General features: G+C 34.2%; 1 protein-coding gene across 1 annotated transcript; it reads left to right on the forward strand.

Annotated features, from left to right (window-relative positions):
- Positions 1–10,478: 10,478 nt before the first annotated feature.
- On the forward strand, positions 10,479–14,416 carry LOC141655853 (transcription factor bHLH36-like). The gene is made up of 3 exons (XM_074462878.1): positions 10,479–10,935; positions 12,055–12,402; positions 14,257–14,416. The coding sequence occupies exons 1-3, from the start codon at positions 10,597–10,599 to the stop codon at positions 14,338–14,340; spliced, it is 771 nt and encodes a 256-aa protein (XP_074318979.1). The 5' UTR covers positions 10,479–10,596; the 3' UTR covers positions 14,341–14,416.
- Positions 14,417–19,450: the final 5,034 nt, after the last annotated feature.

Raw genomic sequence — 19,450 nt, forward strand, 5'->3', positions numbered from 1 at the left:
TAATATATAAAATTGAAGGGGTCTCTCGAATTGTTTTTACACAGGACCCCCAATTCTACCGCCGAAAATGAATATTCCCTCTAAAATAATGCACTTGGGCTTGTTGGTATTTGGTTTAGCCGTTTAGGGTTTGTTGATATATTTTTTCTTTACGATTATATTATTATGTATTGACGATAAAAAAATTTTAATGTATAAAAGTTGTCCGCAATTTTTTTTTTTTGGGTGTGCCCTCCTTTAGTCAAATCCTGCATCCGCCACTGGATAGGGAATTGAGTCCAATTCCAATTCCAAATTTTAGGGACTCCCAAACGCTCGAGTTGTCTTAATTCCGGAATTCAAATCCAATTCTAGGTTCCCAAACACACCATAAAAGAAAAATTTATGAAGCACTATGATGTAGTTTCATTAGACGAAAAACTTTAAGATGTACTCCGTATTAATGTTTCATGTGATAAAACTGTCTTGTACAAGACTAATATTTCATTTACTCCGTAATTCGGTAAAGCGGCTTAATGTTTTTTTTTTTCCGACAGTGTATAAATGATTGGGTTATCAACAGAAGATGTTTGTGATGATATTTCTAAGGCTGCAAACTTAGAGCAACTCCAACCAGGGACGAAGCTAGAGTTAAATTCTAACCCGGGCCGAAACTTTTATAAATGTAGTCTTATAGCCTATAGGAACGGAAAACGCTAATAATTAAAGAGCTAACAGAAAATAAAAATATTTTTTTATGAAATAGTAAAAGAAACTAATAATACTTTTGTTACAATAAGTATAATTTGTAATTCAACGTCTTTAGACAAGAACGAAATGGAAAATGGAGATTTTAGACACTATCTTAAGCCAAAAAAAGGGATATTAACTTAAGCCAAAAGCCAATAATAATTATGCTAATAGGAGTTGTTGATCAGCACAAATCAAAATATCCAAGTTTGCTACATGTATATATATTCTTTATATTTTGGTCTTTTGTTATCTTTTGCAATATCAAAGAAATATTATTTTATGTGTAGAATTCGAATAACTAAATATTATGAGAATGCAATTAATAAGGAAATGAGTTGTAATTATAGCATTAAATTTGGAAGCACGTTTATGGCATACTGCCTTTTTTATTCACGCAAAATTAAGCTTGAAATTGTCTCTAATTATGGTATTAATACACTATTAATACACTACTCCTTATCCATTGAATTTTTAGAAATAAATGCACAGATTTGTTTTTATCTCGCCCGGGCCATGGCCCATTGGGCCAAACAATAGCTTCGCCTCTGACTCCAACCAATGGTTGCATATAAGTATTTGCTAGCAAGTTGCAATTATTGTGTTGTAAATTATCAAGTATGTTGCTCACTATTGGAGTATAAAAATATATTACCGCATGTAAGCCGATGTAGCTTTGTCGAGTTACGTAGTTTGAAATAAAATAAGTAACTACAATACAAAACAATAAAGTAATTTATATTACAATAATATATGTTATGTGGGGTCTTGTAAGCTAAATCTTATTGTAGTTTGCTATTGGAGAATGTTATAGCTTGAAAGCATTGTTGCTTAGAAAAATGATGGGGAAACGCAAACTATAAGATTTTTTAGTTTACCATTAGAGTTGCTCGAATGACCTTGAGAGTTGTGGGGATTATTTAGAAGCCAATGATAAAATAGTCAATTTGAGTAGATGTCAGTTAGCTTAACTTGTAAAGTTATTAGGCATCGTACTTATGATGTGGGTTTAATTTCCGTCAGCATCATGTAGCTTCCTTTATACCAAAAAAAAAAGATAAAATAGCTACGCACAAAAAGACATTATCTTCAAAGGATGGTTGTAGCTTGAGTCTTGAGATGCTTAGTATAGTGGTTAAAACGGAAGTATTATTGTAAAAGTTAGCAAGTTTAAACTTTTTTTCTTTTTTTTTTAATATTACAGTAAAGTTTTCATGAGATAGAGCTCCTCCGGCCGTTCAATTTAGGCAATTTGGCATGGCCCGATCCGAACCGGTCTTGACCCCGGCCCTAAATTTCCAGCCCGGTCCGTCATTGACCCGCCATTTTAGTAAAACTAAAAATAAAAATACATAGACCCGTCAGTCCGGCCCGGTCAAGCCTGCCGCTTCCCCTGCTGGTTCAGGCCTGACCAAAAGAGCCCACCCTGCCTCCCAGCCAGCCCGACCCAAAGACAGCTCTATCGTGAGACACTATGTCTGTAAAGTGATCGAGTGTTATCCAAAAGTTTTGAATGAACAAGAGCTAGATGTGATTCATTGTGGCTCTACTCAAGTCAATAATTAAGTGCATTCACATACGTACTTCCAAAATTGACCTGGAAAACAACTAAACAAGACGTTCCAACAAAGCATGCAAAAACTTGTAATTGTAGGGCAACAAAACTTAATTGTAATAATTGTAGGATAGATAATATGACGAAAACAGGACCGTATAATAGCATGTCAAAAAGGTTATAAGATACGTGACTTATACTCACAAGTTAAATGTTAGGTTTGAGTACTATTTGCTACCCTCATCATACCATACCAAAGGTAACAACTGTTTTGTCACACTTGTCGAGCTATTTTTTGAAACGTGAATTTCTTTAGTTATACTTTATTAAAAATTATAAAAATCTGATATTCTTATAGCATTCATGACGATGAATTAAACAAAATCTCACATGACTTGTCTTATAGATTAAGAATAATATTAAAGATTCTCTACGACGATGAATAGTGCCAAAAAACAACTGTTACATTTGATGTGAGATGGAGAAAGTATAAAAATTAAGTTTTCCTATATATGGGACCTCAAATTGTCTTATAAAACGGGTCTCTCAAATTCGTTTGACGGACGCTTGATGACAATATGACATATCTCCTAATCCCACGAATAATATAGTTGCCCTTACCAAACTAGCTTAGCTAACTCACTTAATTTTTCAGTCATGTCCCTTTGACTAGGATTCTCTGTTTTAAAAAAAAAAAATTAGGCCAAATCCATAAACTAGTACCTTATCCTTATTTAGATGCTACCATTAAGATCGTTAATATAGTCTTTGATTGTCGTTTGATATTTTGACCAGATTCTGTGATGCATCCAGAATTATTTTATTAGGGTTTTAGGCTAATGACGTTTTTTGAAATTTCTTTTAATAATGCCCTTTTGATTTTTTTTTGATTTTTTTTTTTTTGATTTTTTTTTTGGTCAATCGAAGCGCGCACAAAGTCGCATTACAATAAAGGGGAGTGGGATTCGAACCTGGGACCTATTGTCCACAATGCCCTTTTGATTTTAGTTCTTGGATTATGAGAGAATTTGTTGATGCTACTTTTTTACTAGATGCGCATAATGTAAATTTTCAAGCTTGTAAATTATGTGTACCTTGTCAATCACCCTTTTTATGAGGGTGACAAATTTCGCTAAATTATTACTTTGAATTTTTCTAAAATGTGTACAATGGACACACGTTAATAATTGTTTAGCATAGGTTCATCTTAATTATATCATTAATTTAATCTAATTTTCTAAATTGTCTATGGAACCAGGTGCCATACTGAGAATGAAGACGAAGCTTCTCACTGCACCTGACTGTTGATAGTAGTAGCTTCTAGATAGCCATTGTACAGCTGGCATTGTTGACTGAGTATAACAAACTTTGACTGAGTTTGTTACAACTTAGTTTTGTATATAACTGTAGCTTGTAACAGAATTTGTTAAGTTAATACAATCAATCACAATTTTAATTTACCTTTCTCTCTCATAATTCTCTCACTAAATTCTCTAGATATTTTCATACTCAAAGCTTCATAATCTTCATCAATGGCGACTGCTAGCTTCATTAATGGCGGTCTATTAGCTTACTCTGTCCATTTTCAAATGATATCAGAGCAGGAATAGCCTGCCTCTGCTTACTTTTTCGTTTACTTCCGCAAATTACTCTGATTTTACATTCTTCTTCGAGTGTTTTTCTTCTTTGTTCAATCAAATCAATTACATTTCAGTTTTTCCTTCTTTCGTTCATCAAATTCGCGATATTTTACTCTTTCAATCAAAATGACGAATGATACAGTAAATTCTGATGCATCATACAGTAATCCTCATGATGATCCTATGTTCTTATCAAATTCTGATTCGCCTGCAATGGAGTTAGGCAACACGAAGTTTTCTGGTAAAAATTTCTTGTCCTGGAGCAGATGTGTAGTTATGGCGTTAGGAACCAAAAATAAACAAGGTTTCTTGACTGGTGCTGTGGCTATGCCTGCATTGACCTCTCCAAAGTATTCTCAGTGGATTAGGTGTGACTACATGGTCCGCTGCTGGTTATTGAACTCTATTGATCAAGATCTCAAGGAGAATTTCATTACTTGTAAGTCTGCTAAGAGTCTGTGGACTGATATTTGTGAGAGGTATGGACAATCAAACGCACCTTTGCTTTTCCAATTAAAGAAAGAATTGAGGAATATTTCACAAGGAAATGATTCAGTTGTTGAATATTTCACTAAATTGAAACGTCACTGGGATGACATTGATGAATTAGAAGCAATACCTGAATGTGATTGTGGTGCTATGGCAAAATGTTCGTGTAATTTGTATAAGAAAATGCTTGATTTGTCCGTGAGAGAGAAGGTTCTTAACTTTCTCATGTGATTAAGTGATGCATATGAACATCCTAGGTCAAACATTCTTGCTATGGATCCTTTACCACCTCTTAACAAGGTTTATTCGATCATACAACAAATAGAGAGTCAAAAATTAATTTCTCACATAGTTAGTCCTTCACAAGATGTCAGTGCATTAAATGCTTCTAGAGCTGCTGGTCATGGTAAAGGTCCTTGGAATGTTTGGAAAAGAGATGATAAGAAGGAAGAAAAGAAGTCTAAGATAGATGATAGATGGTGCTATCACTGTAATAAGAAAGGTCATCTTCCTGAGTCTTGTTTCATTAAGTTTCCTGAGTTGAAAGCTAAGTTTTTAGCCAGGTTTTCTGGTAATGCTGCTGGTGGATTTATGTCTAGTCAGCCTACTCAGGATTTCCAGTATCCTGCTGCTTCTTCTGGTTCACAGTATGGTGCTCAGTATGCTCCACAGTACAGTCAGAATCAAAATCAGCAAAGTTTTGTGGCTGCTGCACAGCATCAACAGAATCAACAGGGTTCTCAGTCTGGTTTTCTACAGCAGCATGTTCCTCAGCAGGTCACACCAGTACAGTTTGATCCTGCAATGCTGACTGCTCTTTATAATCACATGATGCAAATACAACAGACCAAGAATGATTCACCTGTTGATTTCTCGGATGCTTCAGTGAACTTTGCAGGTATCACTCTTGCTAATCAACAGGCTTGTGATATTTGTAAAGATGCTTGGATTATTGATTCTGGTGCAACTGACCACATGACTGGTCATAAGCACTATTTTGATTGTTTACAACTTCTTAGAAAGCCAATTCTAATAGGCTTACCAGATGGATCATCACAGTTAGTCACATATGGAGGTCATATAACACTAGAGTCTGGTATTAGATTGCATAATGTCTTATATGTTCCTGCATTCAAGCATAATTTGCTGTCAGTAGGAAAACTGTTGTCTACCACTCAATTGCTAATTCGATTCTTTGTGGATAAATGTGTGATTCAGGACCCTGCTTCTAGCATTCCTGTTGGTGTTGGTTTACAAGAAAGAGGCTTATACAAGCTCAAGCATAGAGTTGCAAGGCTTTCAATTGTTACTAATACAGTAGACACTGCTGCTAGTTGTTCTTGTTCTAGCTTTGATAATTGTAATAAAGATAAAGATGTAGCTCTTTTACATGCCAGACTAGGGCACACTTCATTGTCTAAAATGCAACACATTGATGTTGTTCCTTGTAAAGACATGAAGCATTATGATTGTGAGACTTGCTTAGAAGCTAAGATTCATAGATTACCTTTTGATAGGAGTATTCATAGGGCAGCCTGTAAATTTGCTCTTATTCATGTTGACCTATGGGGTCCTTATAAGATTGCTTCTGTCACTGGTGCACACTATTTCTTTACTGTTGTAGATGATTATTCTAGAGTCACTTGGACTTTTTTTTACTGAAGTTTAAGACTCAAGTAGCATCTATTTTGGATAATTTTCTAGCTCAGGTTGAGAATTTTTATAATTCTTCTGTCAAAGTGATAAGAAGTGATAATGGCACTGAGATCATACAAGATACTTGCTTAGGACTCCTGGCTAAAAGGGGTATATTGCATCAAAAGAGTGTTCCAGGGGTACCTCAGCAAAATGGTAGGGTTGAAAGGAAACATAGACATTTGATTGAAACTGCTAGGGCTATGATGTTGCATGCTAGGTTGCCTAAAAGATTTTGGGGAGAAAGTGTTTTGACTGCTACCTACATCATCAATAAACTTCCTTCTCCAGTGTTGGGTTGGAAGACTCCTTATGAGGTACTTTTTAGCAAATTGCCTACTTATGAGGAGCTTAGAACTTTTGGATGTCTATGCTATGCTCCCATCAATTCCTTGACTAAGGACAAATTTGCCTCCAAAGGGAGGAGGTGTATGTTCATTGGGTATCCTTTTGGGCAAAAGGCATATAAGCTGTTTGATCTTGATAACCATAAAATATTTGTGAGTAGAGATGTCATTTTTCTGGAACATAAATTTCCTTTTCATAATCTCAATCAAAATCCTAGTACAGATCCTTATACTTTTCTTGCTCATCCTATTGATGATGATGAGCCAAACTCCATTTTTTCTCCTAATTTGAATTCTCATACAGACATAATACCAAATAATACAAATAGTTTTTCCCCTACTCCTAATACAAATTCAACCAGTTTAAATGAAAATATAGATAATACAAATATGGGTACTAATACAGTGGTGAACACTCATATATCTGCTGCACCACCTAGACAGTCTGCAAGGCCTAAGACCCTCTCTTCCAGATTGCAAGGGTTTGTGGTCCCTCCAAAGATTCAGAGCATTATACAAAAGGATTCTGTAGATACCAACAATAATCAGTCTAATCAGGCAGCTTCATTAAATGCTGTTATTCAGACTTTTGAGCCTTCTTCTTATGGTCAAGCCAAGGGAGATCCTAACTGGGTGTTAGCAATGTCAAAGGAACTCCAAGCATTGGAAGCTAATGGCACTTGGGACCTTGTTCCTTTGCCTGCTGGTTTCAAAGCCATAGGTTCAAAGTGGGTATACAAGGTCAAATTTAGACCTGATGGTAGTGTAGAGAGACACAAAGCAAGGCTTGTGGCTAAGGGATATAGTCAAGTAGAAGGAAAAGACTACAAACACACCTTTTCTCCTGTTGCTAAGTTTGTAACAGTGAGGATTTTCTTGGCTGTGGCAGCAACTAGACAGTGGAAAATTCATCAATTAGACATTAATAATGCCTTTCTTCATGGCTTCTTAGATGAAGAGGTGTACATGCTGCCACCAGAAGGGTATGATAAAGCATTGCCAGGACAAGTGTGCAAACTGAAGAGATCATTGTATGGCCTTAAACAGGCATCTAGGCAGTGGAATATTGAACTCACAAAACTCCTTTTGTCTCATCAGTTTGTTCAGTCTAAAAGTGATTACTCCTTGTTCATGAGAAAAGAGAATGATCTGGTAACTATAGTACTCGTGTATGTAGATGATCTTCTCATTACTGGTAATCACATCAGCTTTATAACTACTCTCAAGCAATCACTGGATCAAGCATTCACTATTAAAGATCTTGGATTCATCAGATATTTTCTGGGACTTGAAGTTCTGCAGTCTTCAGAGGGCATACTGCTGAATCAACGAAAGTATGTTCTGGACATCCTCAAAGATACGGGGTTGCAAGATGCAAAACCTGCTGAATTTCCTTTGCCAAGAGGGTTGCATTTAACCACTGATGAAGGTGTTCCTCTTCCTGATCCAGAAATGTATAGGAGGTTGGTTGGTAGGTTGTTGTATCTTAATCTTACCAGGCCTGACTTATCATATGCTATACAACACCTTAGCCAATTTCTGAGTGTACCTAGAGAACCTCATTTTCAAGCTGCACTTCACGTAGTTAGATACCTTAAAGGTACTGTTGAAGCTACACTTTTTTACCCTGCTAACAATATTCTTAATTTAAGGGCATTCTGTGATGCAGATTGGGGAACTTGCAAGTTCAGTTGTAGGTCCTTGACTGGTCATTGTATATTCTTAGGTGATTCACTTATTTCATGGAAAACAAAAAAACAAAAAACAGTTTCAAAAAGCTCTGCAGAGTCTGAGTATAGAGCAATGTCTTATACTGCTTCTGAAATTGTATGGGTACAAGGTTTGTTGCAGGATTTTGGTGTTACTGTACCTCTTCCCATTCAGCTTAATTGTGATAATAAAGCAGCCCAGCACATTGCAGCAAATCCAGTGTTCCACGAGCGTACCAAGCACATCAATATAGATTGCCATTATATACGAGAACGAATTCAGGAGGGTTTGATCTGTACCAATCATGTCAAATCTAGCCTTCAGTTAGCAGATCTTATGACAAAGCCCCTGGGATCACAACAGCATCATTTTCTATCTTCCAAGTTGGGATTGCAATTCACTCCCTTTCATGTGCATCCAACTTGAGGGGGGGCTATGGAACCAGGTGCCATACTGAGAATGAAGACGAAGCTTCTCACTGCACCTGACTGTTGATAGTAGTAGCTTCTAGATAGCCATTGTACAGCTGGCATTGTTGACTGAGTATAACAAACTTTGACTGAGTTTGTTACAACTTAGTTTTGTATATAACTGTAGCTTGTAACAGAATTTGTTAAGTTAATACAATCAATCACAATTTTAATTTACCTTTCTCTCTCATAATTCTCTCACTAAATTCTCTAGATATTTTCATACTCAAAGCTTCATAATCTTCATCAATGGCGACTGCTAGCTTCATTAATGGCGGTCTATTAGCTTACTCTGTCCATTTTCACAGTCTTAATTACAACATCATTTCTTTATTTTTCTCCACACACGATTGGGTGAGAAAATATTCAAAGAGAGAGAATAAATGGAATTAGGAGTATTTAGATAAATCTTATCATGTGCCCATTGAGCACATTTTAGAAAAACCCTTATTACTCCAACTTTTAATTTGTTTCAAGTTGGATTAATATGTGGAGTATTCGTGGAGATGAGGGAGGAAGATGTAGTACTCCCTCCGTCCCGGTCATTTATTTACTTATTTTAAATTTGAGTGTTTCATTTATTTATTTACCTGTCTATATTAGACCGATTTGACTAAAAAGACTAATATGATGAATACAACTTGAAACAAATTACAAATTGGAGTAACAACTTAACGGTTGGACTTGACTGGATCGGTTTGACTAAAAAGACTTCTGCAATGATTTTTTTTTCCCCGGGATTGAACCTGACCAGAACGAAGATTGGTCACCGCATTTTTATGGACCCAGAGACCGGATCGCGCATTTTATGAACATCCCTAATCATAATCCGTACGTGAGGCGTGGACGAGTAATAAGAGTGGACTAGGCTAGATCGTTGCTGACTGTAGTACTACAAATTGCAAATACTAAATTGAACTAAAATAACCAATAAATATAGTGCGTGCATGTGCATAATAATTAAATGGATCCCCATATATTCGACTGTATCATAAGACGTGATCTCATATCTTCCCTTGATCATACAGTTCATCAAACAATCACGACCATATCTTCTAAGAAACAAGCAAAATTATAGGACATACCCCACAATCAGATTGCACCAAATAATGTTGGTTGATGCTGGTCACACCATGCTTAACACTATTAATTAAGTTATTATATTATAAACTTCAATAATGTTCCACACGCTTCCCTTGGTCCATTTTTACTTAGTACAATTGATAATTGATAATTGATAATTGACCCGTATAAACCTGTCACGTACAAATTCGTATTTTACAAATTTAAAATAGACCCGCACAATATTTTACCCGAATTCGAAATGATCATACTCGTAAACCGTTCGTCTGACCTATTTAACGGGTCTAATCTTATGCTATCTGATATTCACGACACCAAAAAAAGAATTGTTTTGCGTAGATTATTCAATTTTTTATATTACATTTGTATCTTCAAAATATTCGTAGAAATACTGAAAATAGCTTCTCTAAATCCGCCACTTGTCAACATACTTCCTCCGCCCCGGTCATTTGTTGTCCTTTGATTTTGGCATAAAGATCAAGGAAAAAGGAGATGATCCATTGTTAAATGACATGTGGACTAAACTGAGTAGTGTAAATGACCAAATTATTCATCAAATGCATTCTTAAAATAGAAAAGATAACAATTGACTGAGACACAGTCAAATAGAATATGACAACAAATACCCCGAACGGGGAGAGTATTTTTTCAAAATGTTGTTAATTAAAGTAATTAAAATTAACAAATCAAAAAATGAAAAGTCAAAAGAAACAAAGACCCATATAATTGGAAGACATGAAGAAACATCATAACTCATAAAAACTCCCAAAATCAAAACACAAGCTCCTCCTCATGTGCATCTAAATATCCTCTTCATTATTGAAATTAAATGATTAATTAAAAAAGAATTAATCATTTACTCATCTATAGTACAAAAGATGTTCCCTTTCCAACGAAGTTGTGAGCTGTCCTTCAAAGTAGATAATGAGGACAACCCATCTGAACAAGATATTGAAGATGAGATTTTGTTGGGAAATAATGCTTTATTTGGTGTATCTAACACTATTAATAGTGATCGAGGACGAGGTCGTGGTCGTGGTCGTAGTCGTGGTAGAAGATCTGTATCATTAGGAAGCTCTAGTAACACTAATAATATTAATGATGATGAAGAAGAAAAAAAGAGAGTTTTTCATAGAGAAATTGAGCGTCAAAGAAGGATGGAGATGTCTTCACTCTTTGATTCTTTGCGTTCTGTCATCCCTCCTAATGATTCAAAGGTATTCATTAATAATTCATTTAATATAAACCCATTTAATTTGACCCGTTTTAGTTTTAAGACGGATATACACGTCTTAAGAGAAACCAACTTAGTATTCATATGAGAATAGGGTAAAAAATCTCCAGATTTATTGCAACTCTTGGAAGTTGTTTAAATATCAATTTTTTTTTTTTTTTGTTTATGTTGGTCAATAATAAGCAGATTATTAGATCTTTAGCCTTTTCAGTTGTGGATTATATACATGTGTAATAATTATCTGTAGTTTGTTGATTGATTAGAGATGTAAGAACTTCAAATTTTCTAGGGTTTATGGTTAATTAGGGTTCTTTGACTTCTTTCACTTTACTAATAGTAGAAATAGTTCTCTCTCCATCAAAACATGTTTTCTTTTATTTATTTTTTCTATTATTTTTTTTTTGGGACATAATGAGCCGCAAAAACTGCCAGCTTTTGACTTATTAGACATTTTTTTCTTTTCTAACAATAATATTACTCCCTCCATCCCAGTTAATAGTTTACGTTTACTTTATTTTTCCCTCACACAATCAAGCAAATGTAAACTATTCAGCGCGACAAAGAGAGTACTATAGTGAATTAAATACTTGTCTTGATCCTGCGCTAGCAATACAAAGAGACTATCGTTCTTGCAACCTGCATGATGATATTTAAAGTTTGCTTCTTTTTTATAAACGCTTGTTTAAGATGACGGTAAAAACAATTATTGTATATACATATTACGGGCGAAGTATATATGTTGATCACCTAAAAATTCGGTAAATATTGTGTTCTTATAATAATTAAGTTTGTAGTAATACCACCTTATATAAGACTAACTATTATTTTCTGTTGTTCATTAAAGTATTTGAAGTCATTTTTTATCTGAAAATTAAAAGTATACCCGTACATTTTTAGCAGAAACAAAGGGTGAGTTACATGATGTTAATTAGTTTTGGATCTAAAATCATTTTACCCGCGTCTCATTTGCTTACATTTGATTAAAATACCTTCACAAAAAATAAAAAAGTAAGCAAATGATTGAGACGATGAATTAGTTTGTAAATTTGTAAATGATAATCAACAAGTTGTTACTCCAAATACTTAATGAGATTGACTGCAGGGAAGAAAATCAATAACTGATCAGTTAGAAGAAGCAACAAACTACATAAAAGATTTAGAGAAGAATGTCAAGGAGCTTGGAGATAAGAGAGATCAGCTTAAACAATCCATCCAATCATCTAGCTCCGGCCGCTATGAATTGGGTGGTTCGAGTGGTTCATCACCGCCATACACGGTGGCAATCCGCCAATTTGTGGGTGGTTTGGAGATAGAAATCAGTGTTAAATATGATGAAAATGAGTTTTTGCTGTCAACTGCTATACAAGTAGCTTTAGAAGAAGGACTTGATGTTGTGAGCTCCACTTCAGCTAAATTCCATGAAAGATTCATCCATAGCATCCAATGTGAGGTAAATTATCATTTATATTCATATATATTTAGCTGAAGATGATAGATTCATGCATGTTAGTCGATTTTGTACATGCAAGTACACATGTTCTCCTCGTTTCCACCCTCTAAACTTTACTCCCTTGTAAATAGTTTACTTTTACTTTATTTTGTGAGAGAAAAATAAAGCAAATGTAAACTATTTATTGCGACAGTGGGAGTATAAGTTTGTATCTTAGAAACTGTCACCCCATCCCAAGCAAACACTATTTAATTTATACTTGTAACTTATTTATACTCGTATTTACAACTTCCTCCTTTCTGGTCATTTGTTAAACCTTTTTGTTTTTGGGGTGTCTCACTTCTTTGTTTACTTTGCTATTCTGGAAGTGGTTTTGATGAATAATTTGATTATCCACGTCATTTTGATCGACTTGTCATGTAATAACAAAAACTGGAAATGACCCCTTCCATTCCTTTTGGTTTGTAAGCAAAAAGTCAAGATAAACAAATGATCACAACAGGGAGTAAACATTTTGAACATAAATCTTCTGTTAAAATATATAATCATTGCATATATATAGTCGGTATATTACTGTGAAGAAAGGTTGGTTTCGGAATGGAACATTCTTTGATTTATGAAGTAAGGCTTTTTATTCTCTTAGTTATATGAGGGTGTCTCATGCCATTTCCAGGAAATTAATATGGTATCAAAGTTCATGGTTATATGACATGAATATGATGATTTAAACTAAGCCTTTAATTATTTGCTAAATGGGTGATGTTTTGTTTGTACCGCTTTATTTAGCTCAATTTGTGTTTTCTAAGGGAATTCACATACGAGGGGGAGTGTCGAGAATTGGCTCTTCTAACTCGATTAAGTTCACATGTGAGTGTTCCTTATTAAATAACTCAATTATTGTTGTTTAGTAATAGATGAATGTTTAACTAATCAAAGTGTTATAATACATAATACGAGTACATGATACTCTATTTTATTTTTTTATAATATACTCCATATATAATACTTAGCTTGCTTGCCAAATCCTGGTTTCAGACCACAGATGAAATAGATGATGACCACCATCATTTTCAAAGATATTCTTCCTAGTATGTGCAGGTTTTTAGCATTATTTATTAGATAATGATACGGCGCCACTCGGTGGCGCCCAATTTCGGCGCCACCTTCTCATATGCAACCTATTTGTGATGTACCCATTATAATTGGGACCCCCATTTATTACATGTGAGAGGGTGGCGCCGAGATTGAGCGTCACCGAGTAGCGCTAACTCATTTTCCTTATTTTTTAGTAGAGTGACATCTCACAACCACATCATCTTTTTAACATTATTCAAAGTGATTGTGAGATATCAAAAGTTTATTACATGCTACAAATGAGAATTTGTGATTAGTAAGAGTTGTTTGCACGCATGAATGAAGTCTAGTGGCCAGAACTTAAGTGAAATTCCCAAGTGTCGGCGAACAGGTTCAAACCTTCCCAAGAGCAATCTTGTGGAGTATTTATAGTTTGAGGCTATGCTTTCTAAACATGGAACCCGGTACTCTCGGGTGGCTTACCTGACATACGTGGGTTGCAGGCTATTACGTATACCCGGGAGTTTATCCAATGTGTACCAATAAGTGGAGATCTCAATAATAATGAGTGCATCACATACAATAAATAAGGACCCAATAATAAGGGGTGCATGTGAGAGGGTGACGAGGAGATTGAGCGCATTGAGCGCCATCTGACGTTCATTCTCTCCTTTACTGTTTTAGTTGTATCATTGTATGTATTACTAACTCGCTCCATTCTAAATTTTCCGTCTAGATATATAACATCCTTTAATTCCGAATATTTACTCTTCCATGCAGATCATCGACGTAACATGCATTGATTTGAATCGGCTGGAGCAACGATTGAATGACCTTTTTCGCAGACCGGGTGATGATCAATAGCCAATTAATTCGATTACAGGATTTCGTACTCACATTGTTCAACTTTTGTACATATTTTTCTTAAACTCGATAATCATTTCTGTTATGGCATGTACATCACTATGTTAGTGTGTGTGTTTATCCGATTCCAGCTAATTGTTTGATACGGAGTACACTTTTTAAAATTTAGGTATTGCTTCATTTTTTGAATATGATTTGTGTGACTAAAATTTAATGTATACGGAGTATTTCATTATTTTGTGTGACTAAAATTTAATGTTGAGATGGTGCGATTCACTAGTTACGCACACCCATTTACATTCCTTAATCTTTAAACGAAAAAAAAAGAATATTCTATATGGTACCCCTTAATTTTTCGACTTTCTACATGGTACCCCTACACTTTTAAAAACATACATGATACCCCCTAATTGTTTTCATAATCACTAAGTGTACCCCTAAACTTTATTTTTCGTCAATTAAACTCAGTTTTAGGCGTTAATAAGTAATTACTTGGACGCGTAAACTTTTCGTCAAAATTTGGCAGGGGATCAATAAACTTTTCGTCAAAATTTTTTTAGCCCAGATATAACAATAAATATTATTAGGATCGAGATGGATATTAAAACACAGGTTTTTATAGGAAAAAAATTGTAACAAGGACAATATTGTCGTCCACACAACGACTTGGGTATATGATGTCGTGCAAGTGTGCAACACAACAACTTATGCTCTCTCTTATGTAAACTCGTTTTCGATAATTTCTTTCAACTAACCCTTTGTTAATGTTTTTGCCTTTAATCACCCTAAAGAAAAGAATTCAATACATGAAGAACTGAAATATAGAAGGTCTTGTTTGTAAACGTCATAAACTTGTGATCTTTCACAATTTTCCTTCTTACTTGCATCTTGTGAAAGGACACAAGTTTATGATAAAAAATGTCCATCACAAATGATAATTTATGTTAATTTGTGTTTGAGATATTCTCTATTTCACTTATTTATTTTTCTTTTTCTTTTTTATTTTCATCAAAAAATATTTTAATTAAAAATAAACGAATGATCAAGAACGACTACATTTTGCGGGTTGCTAACCGACCACTACTGGCCAGTGGCCATCGACTTCATAGTCAGTCAATGCTCTACGCTAGTCAAAGCATTGACGTAGCACGTGGGACCTACAATTTTTTTTTTTTTTTTTTGAGAAGTGGACCTACAATATTTTGATTTAATCCGTTCATTTTCAACTGTGCATTTTGCGGCTCTCTTTGTCCAATAGATAACGTGAGCGTCTCATAATTACCGTTTTCATTGTTTTTACATAAAATAAAAATGTCAAATATTTTATAATAAGATGAGATTATTTAATAACAAAATGTTACGTGCCTTATCTAGAGGTATCTTAAAACGAATGGAGATTCGATACACTATAAAAAAATGAGACCCTAAATATAAATGCATAAGTGTGATCATTTCAAAGTTTGCATTGAATTTAATCAATTAAGCTTGTAAATTATGTGACCAAAATCGAAGGCCCAGTTTTGGCGCCCGTGATTATCCATGGCCTTAAACGCCCCTAGGTCACCATTTCGACAAGTCTCCTGATTTTGAAGGTTAAAGACCATAATTCTTGACGCACGACAAGAGTCATACGAGCCCATAATAACCCGTTGTTTTAGGGTTGAAACCCGACTCAACCAGTTCAACCCAACTTAGTAGCACATGAGCGCATCCATCGGACCTCCATCTTAACTAACGTTTTTTTACGATAAAATATAGTAAAATCATATATTAAAAGACCTTAATGCTCTTATTATAGAAAAATAGTTGAAGGAATCGAAGTTATTTAGGTAAAATATTACTTAGTTTTACCATAATACTTATAAAAGAATTTTATATCAGAATTATTTTTAACACTGCATCTTTTTCAATATTGCGGAATTATTATAGATTTGGAGAAATAATAATAATACATACCCTGTTTTCATTTTATCCATGGTGAGGGCATTATATGTCGACGATGGTATTGTATTATAGTGAACCTGTACATTAGTCATTAATTAGTCAAACAACAAAATCAAGAATCAAGATCTACTATTTTTTTCTACGTTGGACCAAACAAATAAGTAGTAACGTTAGTAAATAACAACAAATTTCATCTTAACCTTTATCACTGAAAATGACAAGAAATATTATTTACGTAACATGCAATAAACATGTTGATTTGTTGGTGCGTGAATACAGAGCTATCAATAATTCTCTAAAATAGCTGCGGCCGTTTTATGTCTCTCTTTTAAACACACATGAAAAGGTAAATAATTATATATAATCACTTAATACCGTCTCTTATAAGTAAGTTTTTGTATATGATCATTATCAGTGGCGGAGCTAGGATTCTCTGTTAAGGGGCGAAAAATTTCAGCGGGAGCAAACTGGTAATGCTATAGAGTAAACCTCGGAAAATTTCGAAAATTAACTAAGAAATTCGAAATATATTACCAATTTCCAAGGGGACCAACCTTGCAAGCCCTCCCTAAATCCGCCACTGATAATTATCAAGAAGTTATTAAGGTGTAATAATAGTAACTATGTTTCCTTGCGAGATAAAGGCAAGAAAAAGACATTATCAAACTATATAAATCGAGTTTTATTGTTTTTCAAAGGGTTAAATGGTAAATTCTTTTAGTTAAAAAATTCCTTTCTAAATACTTAGTATCTAGTCTGGACTGATATCGAGTCTGTATCCATATTAACAATTTAATTGAGGACAAAAGTTTCTCCTATCTACTTAAAAATGTAGTATTTAACTCGTTTTAGTTGGAAAAAAAATGAATATCTCCATTTTAATAGATACCAAGTTCCTTTCTTTCTGGCTTAATTTCAACTCATTTCAATTCAATTTCATTCAGTTTAGGCCAGCTCCATTTAATTCAGTTCAATTCAACTTAGTTTAGCTCTTATATATCAGCCTAAAAGAACGGGGCCTAACTTGAAAGTTAACAAAAATAGTTACGAGTATTACTTTAAAGTTTGCACATACTTTAACGAGGCAGTAATATAAGCAATTGAGTAAGATTAATGGTAAATCAAGCAAAATTTTAAGTAAATTGAGAAATGATCCTCTTCATTTACTAAGACTTTTTTTTTTGGGTTTCTTTTTCAGTTTTAGAGAAGAAATTGAAAGGATATATTTGGTGACCCGACATTTAATCCATTATGGATTATAAAATAATTTTATAACACCTAATTTAGTTGATTTGAGTCAAACTAGGCAGCCACGTGTAAAACCTCAAAAATAGCTCAACTGTTCATATATAAGCACGTAATGAAATCGTTCTTTTGCATGATTTGGGAATCGCATATAGGATCGATTCAACAACACAGTCAGACAGACAGACAAGCCGAAAGTTGGTGAACTAGCTACTAATGCTTAAATTATTTGATTCACATATCTATTTGATTGAATTGAAAATATTAGAATCCCAATTTGTTTAATCACTTGGTCTTCGAATCTTGTTTTGAAGAAATACTTCAATATAAAACCATTATATGATATTAATATTAGCAATTTGTAACATTATACAGAGTATGTATTAGTTATAACATTTTATGTATTATTAAAGTTGTCAGAATCGAGATTTTATTTTGAATCGATGAGATTGAATCGTTAGAATTGGATCGTATTAGGATCATACAAACTCATTGAACATGGTTCTACAACACCGGATCGTAGGATCGCGCGTATTATGATCCTACTTCTAGAAAACTTCAAACCCAAATATGATCGTAAGATTCTACAACCATAATAGAATCGTAAGATTTAAGAGCGGTCAAGCGTTTTTGAATAGTAAAATCGTAGGATCAAATCGGAATTCTGATAAAAATGTATATTACTAAGTAGTTATAGATGTTTAAATTAATACTTTCACATATCTATTTGATGGAATCCAACATATTCGCATATATTTGACCTCGTACTTGGCTAATTAAGAAATTAGCCTTAATACATAAGAGTAATTACTTGTTTCTTTAATCGGGTTATGTTAATTTCTTATTGTATTAAACTACTACTCTCTTTTTAATTTAAACCAGTTTCTCATACTATAAGGCTGCCTCAAGAAAAGGGTAACTTATATCTGTCTCATCCAACAAATTCTTTATATTTTCAATCTGTTATGAGAATTTTTTTAATGAAACGTAAAGAATATATTGAATGGAAGGAAAGTATGAATAAACATCATACGTCACTCCTATGATAAGTGGTTGATTTTGATTTTTCCTTATAATTTAAGCTCGCCTGCTAGCAAGACCTGATAAAATTGAATCGTTTCGACTGATCCGACTTCAATAAGCATAACCGACACTAGAACCGAGAACTCGAGCTTAGGTTGACTTGTAACATGAATGTTTTTTGCTGCACAATGACCATTGTCCTTTAATAACTTAATATAATAACAAACCCTAAAATGACCCAAATCTGAAATGATCCGATCCAACCTGAATTTTTGCAAACAAAAATGACCTTGGTCCAAACTCACCCAACCCGCAGCCAGCCGAGTCGTTAACCCGTTTATTTACCAAATTTATTGTCTGCAAGGGTAGAATTTAGTGGTTAAAACCTGATTGAAATTTCTAGGGATCTCAGGTTCAAACTTCCCAAAGAGCAATATTAGCTTGTGGAGTGTTTACGACCTCAAACTATATACCTTCTAGACTTCGAGTCTGTCACACTTGGATTTCTTACCTGGTATACGTGATTTTGATGTTGTCACATATATCAAGGGGTTCACCTAATGCACAATAAAAATAGCGACTGCGGGTACCCTTTTCAGAATAATTAAAAAAAAAGTCCATAGCACTACACTAGAATGATTGTCAATAAAGCATAACTCTTACCCCCAATCGTATAATCCCTCGTACATACATCAATACCATCATTTTCATTAAATCATCAAAGGGTCAGAAAAGATTGTGTAGCTAAATAAACATATATGAGAAATGTGGAGCCCCAAGTAGATAGAGAACCCTTGACTCCTCCTATTAATTAATATCGTCATAAAATATAAATATATATAACACTCTTTTAACAAGCTAAGATATGACAGATCTCCTTCTTTACTCTTTGTATTAG

Source organism: Silene latifolia, chromosome 5 (assembly GCF_048544455.1).
Source record: "Silene latifolia isolate original U9 population chromosome 5, ASM4854445v1, whole genome shotgun sequence".
Lineage (NCBI taxonomy): Eukaryota > Viridiplantae > Streptophyta > Magnoliopsida > Caryophyllales > Caryophyllaceae > Silene > Silene latifolia.

Coding starts and splice junctions, on each gene's coding strand:
- LOC141655853 (XM_074462878.1), top strand. CDS start 10,597: ATGTTCCCTTTCCAACGAAGTTGTGAGCTGTCCTTCAAAGTAGATAAT. Junction 10,936..12,054: donor TCCCTCCTAATGATTCAAAG/GTATTCATTAAT, acceptor GATTGACTGCAG/GGAAGAAAATCAATAACTGA. Junction 12,403..14,256: donor TCCATAGCATCCAATGTGAG/GTAAATTATCAT, acceptor TCTTCCATGCAG/ATCATCGACGTAACATGCAT.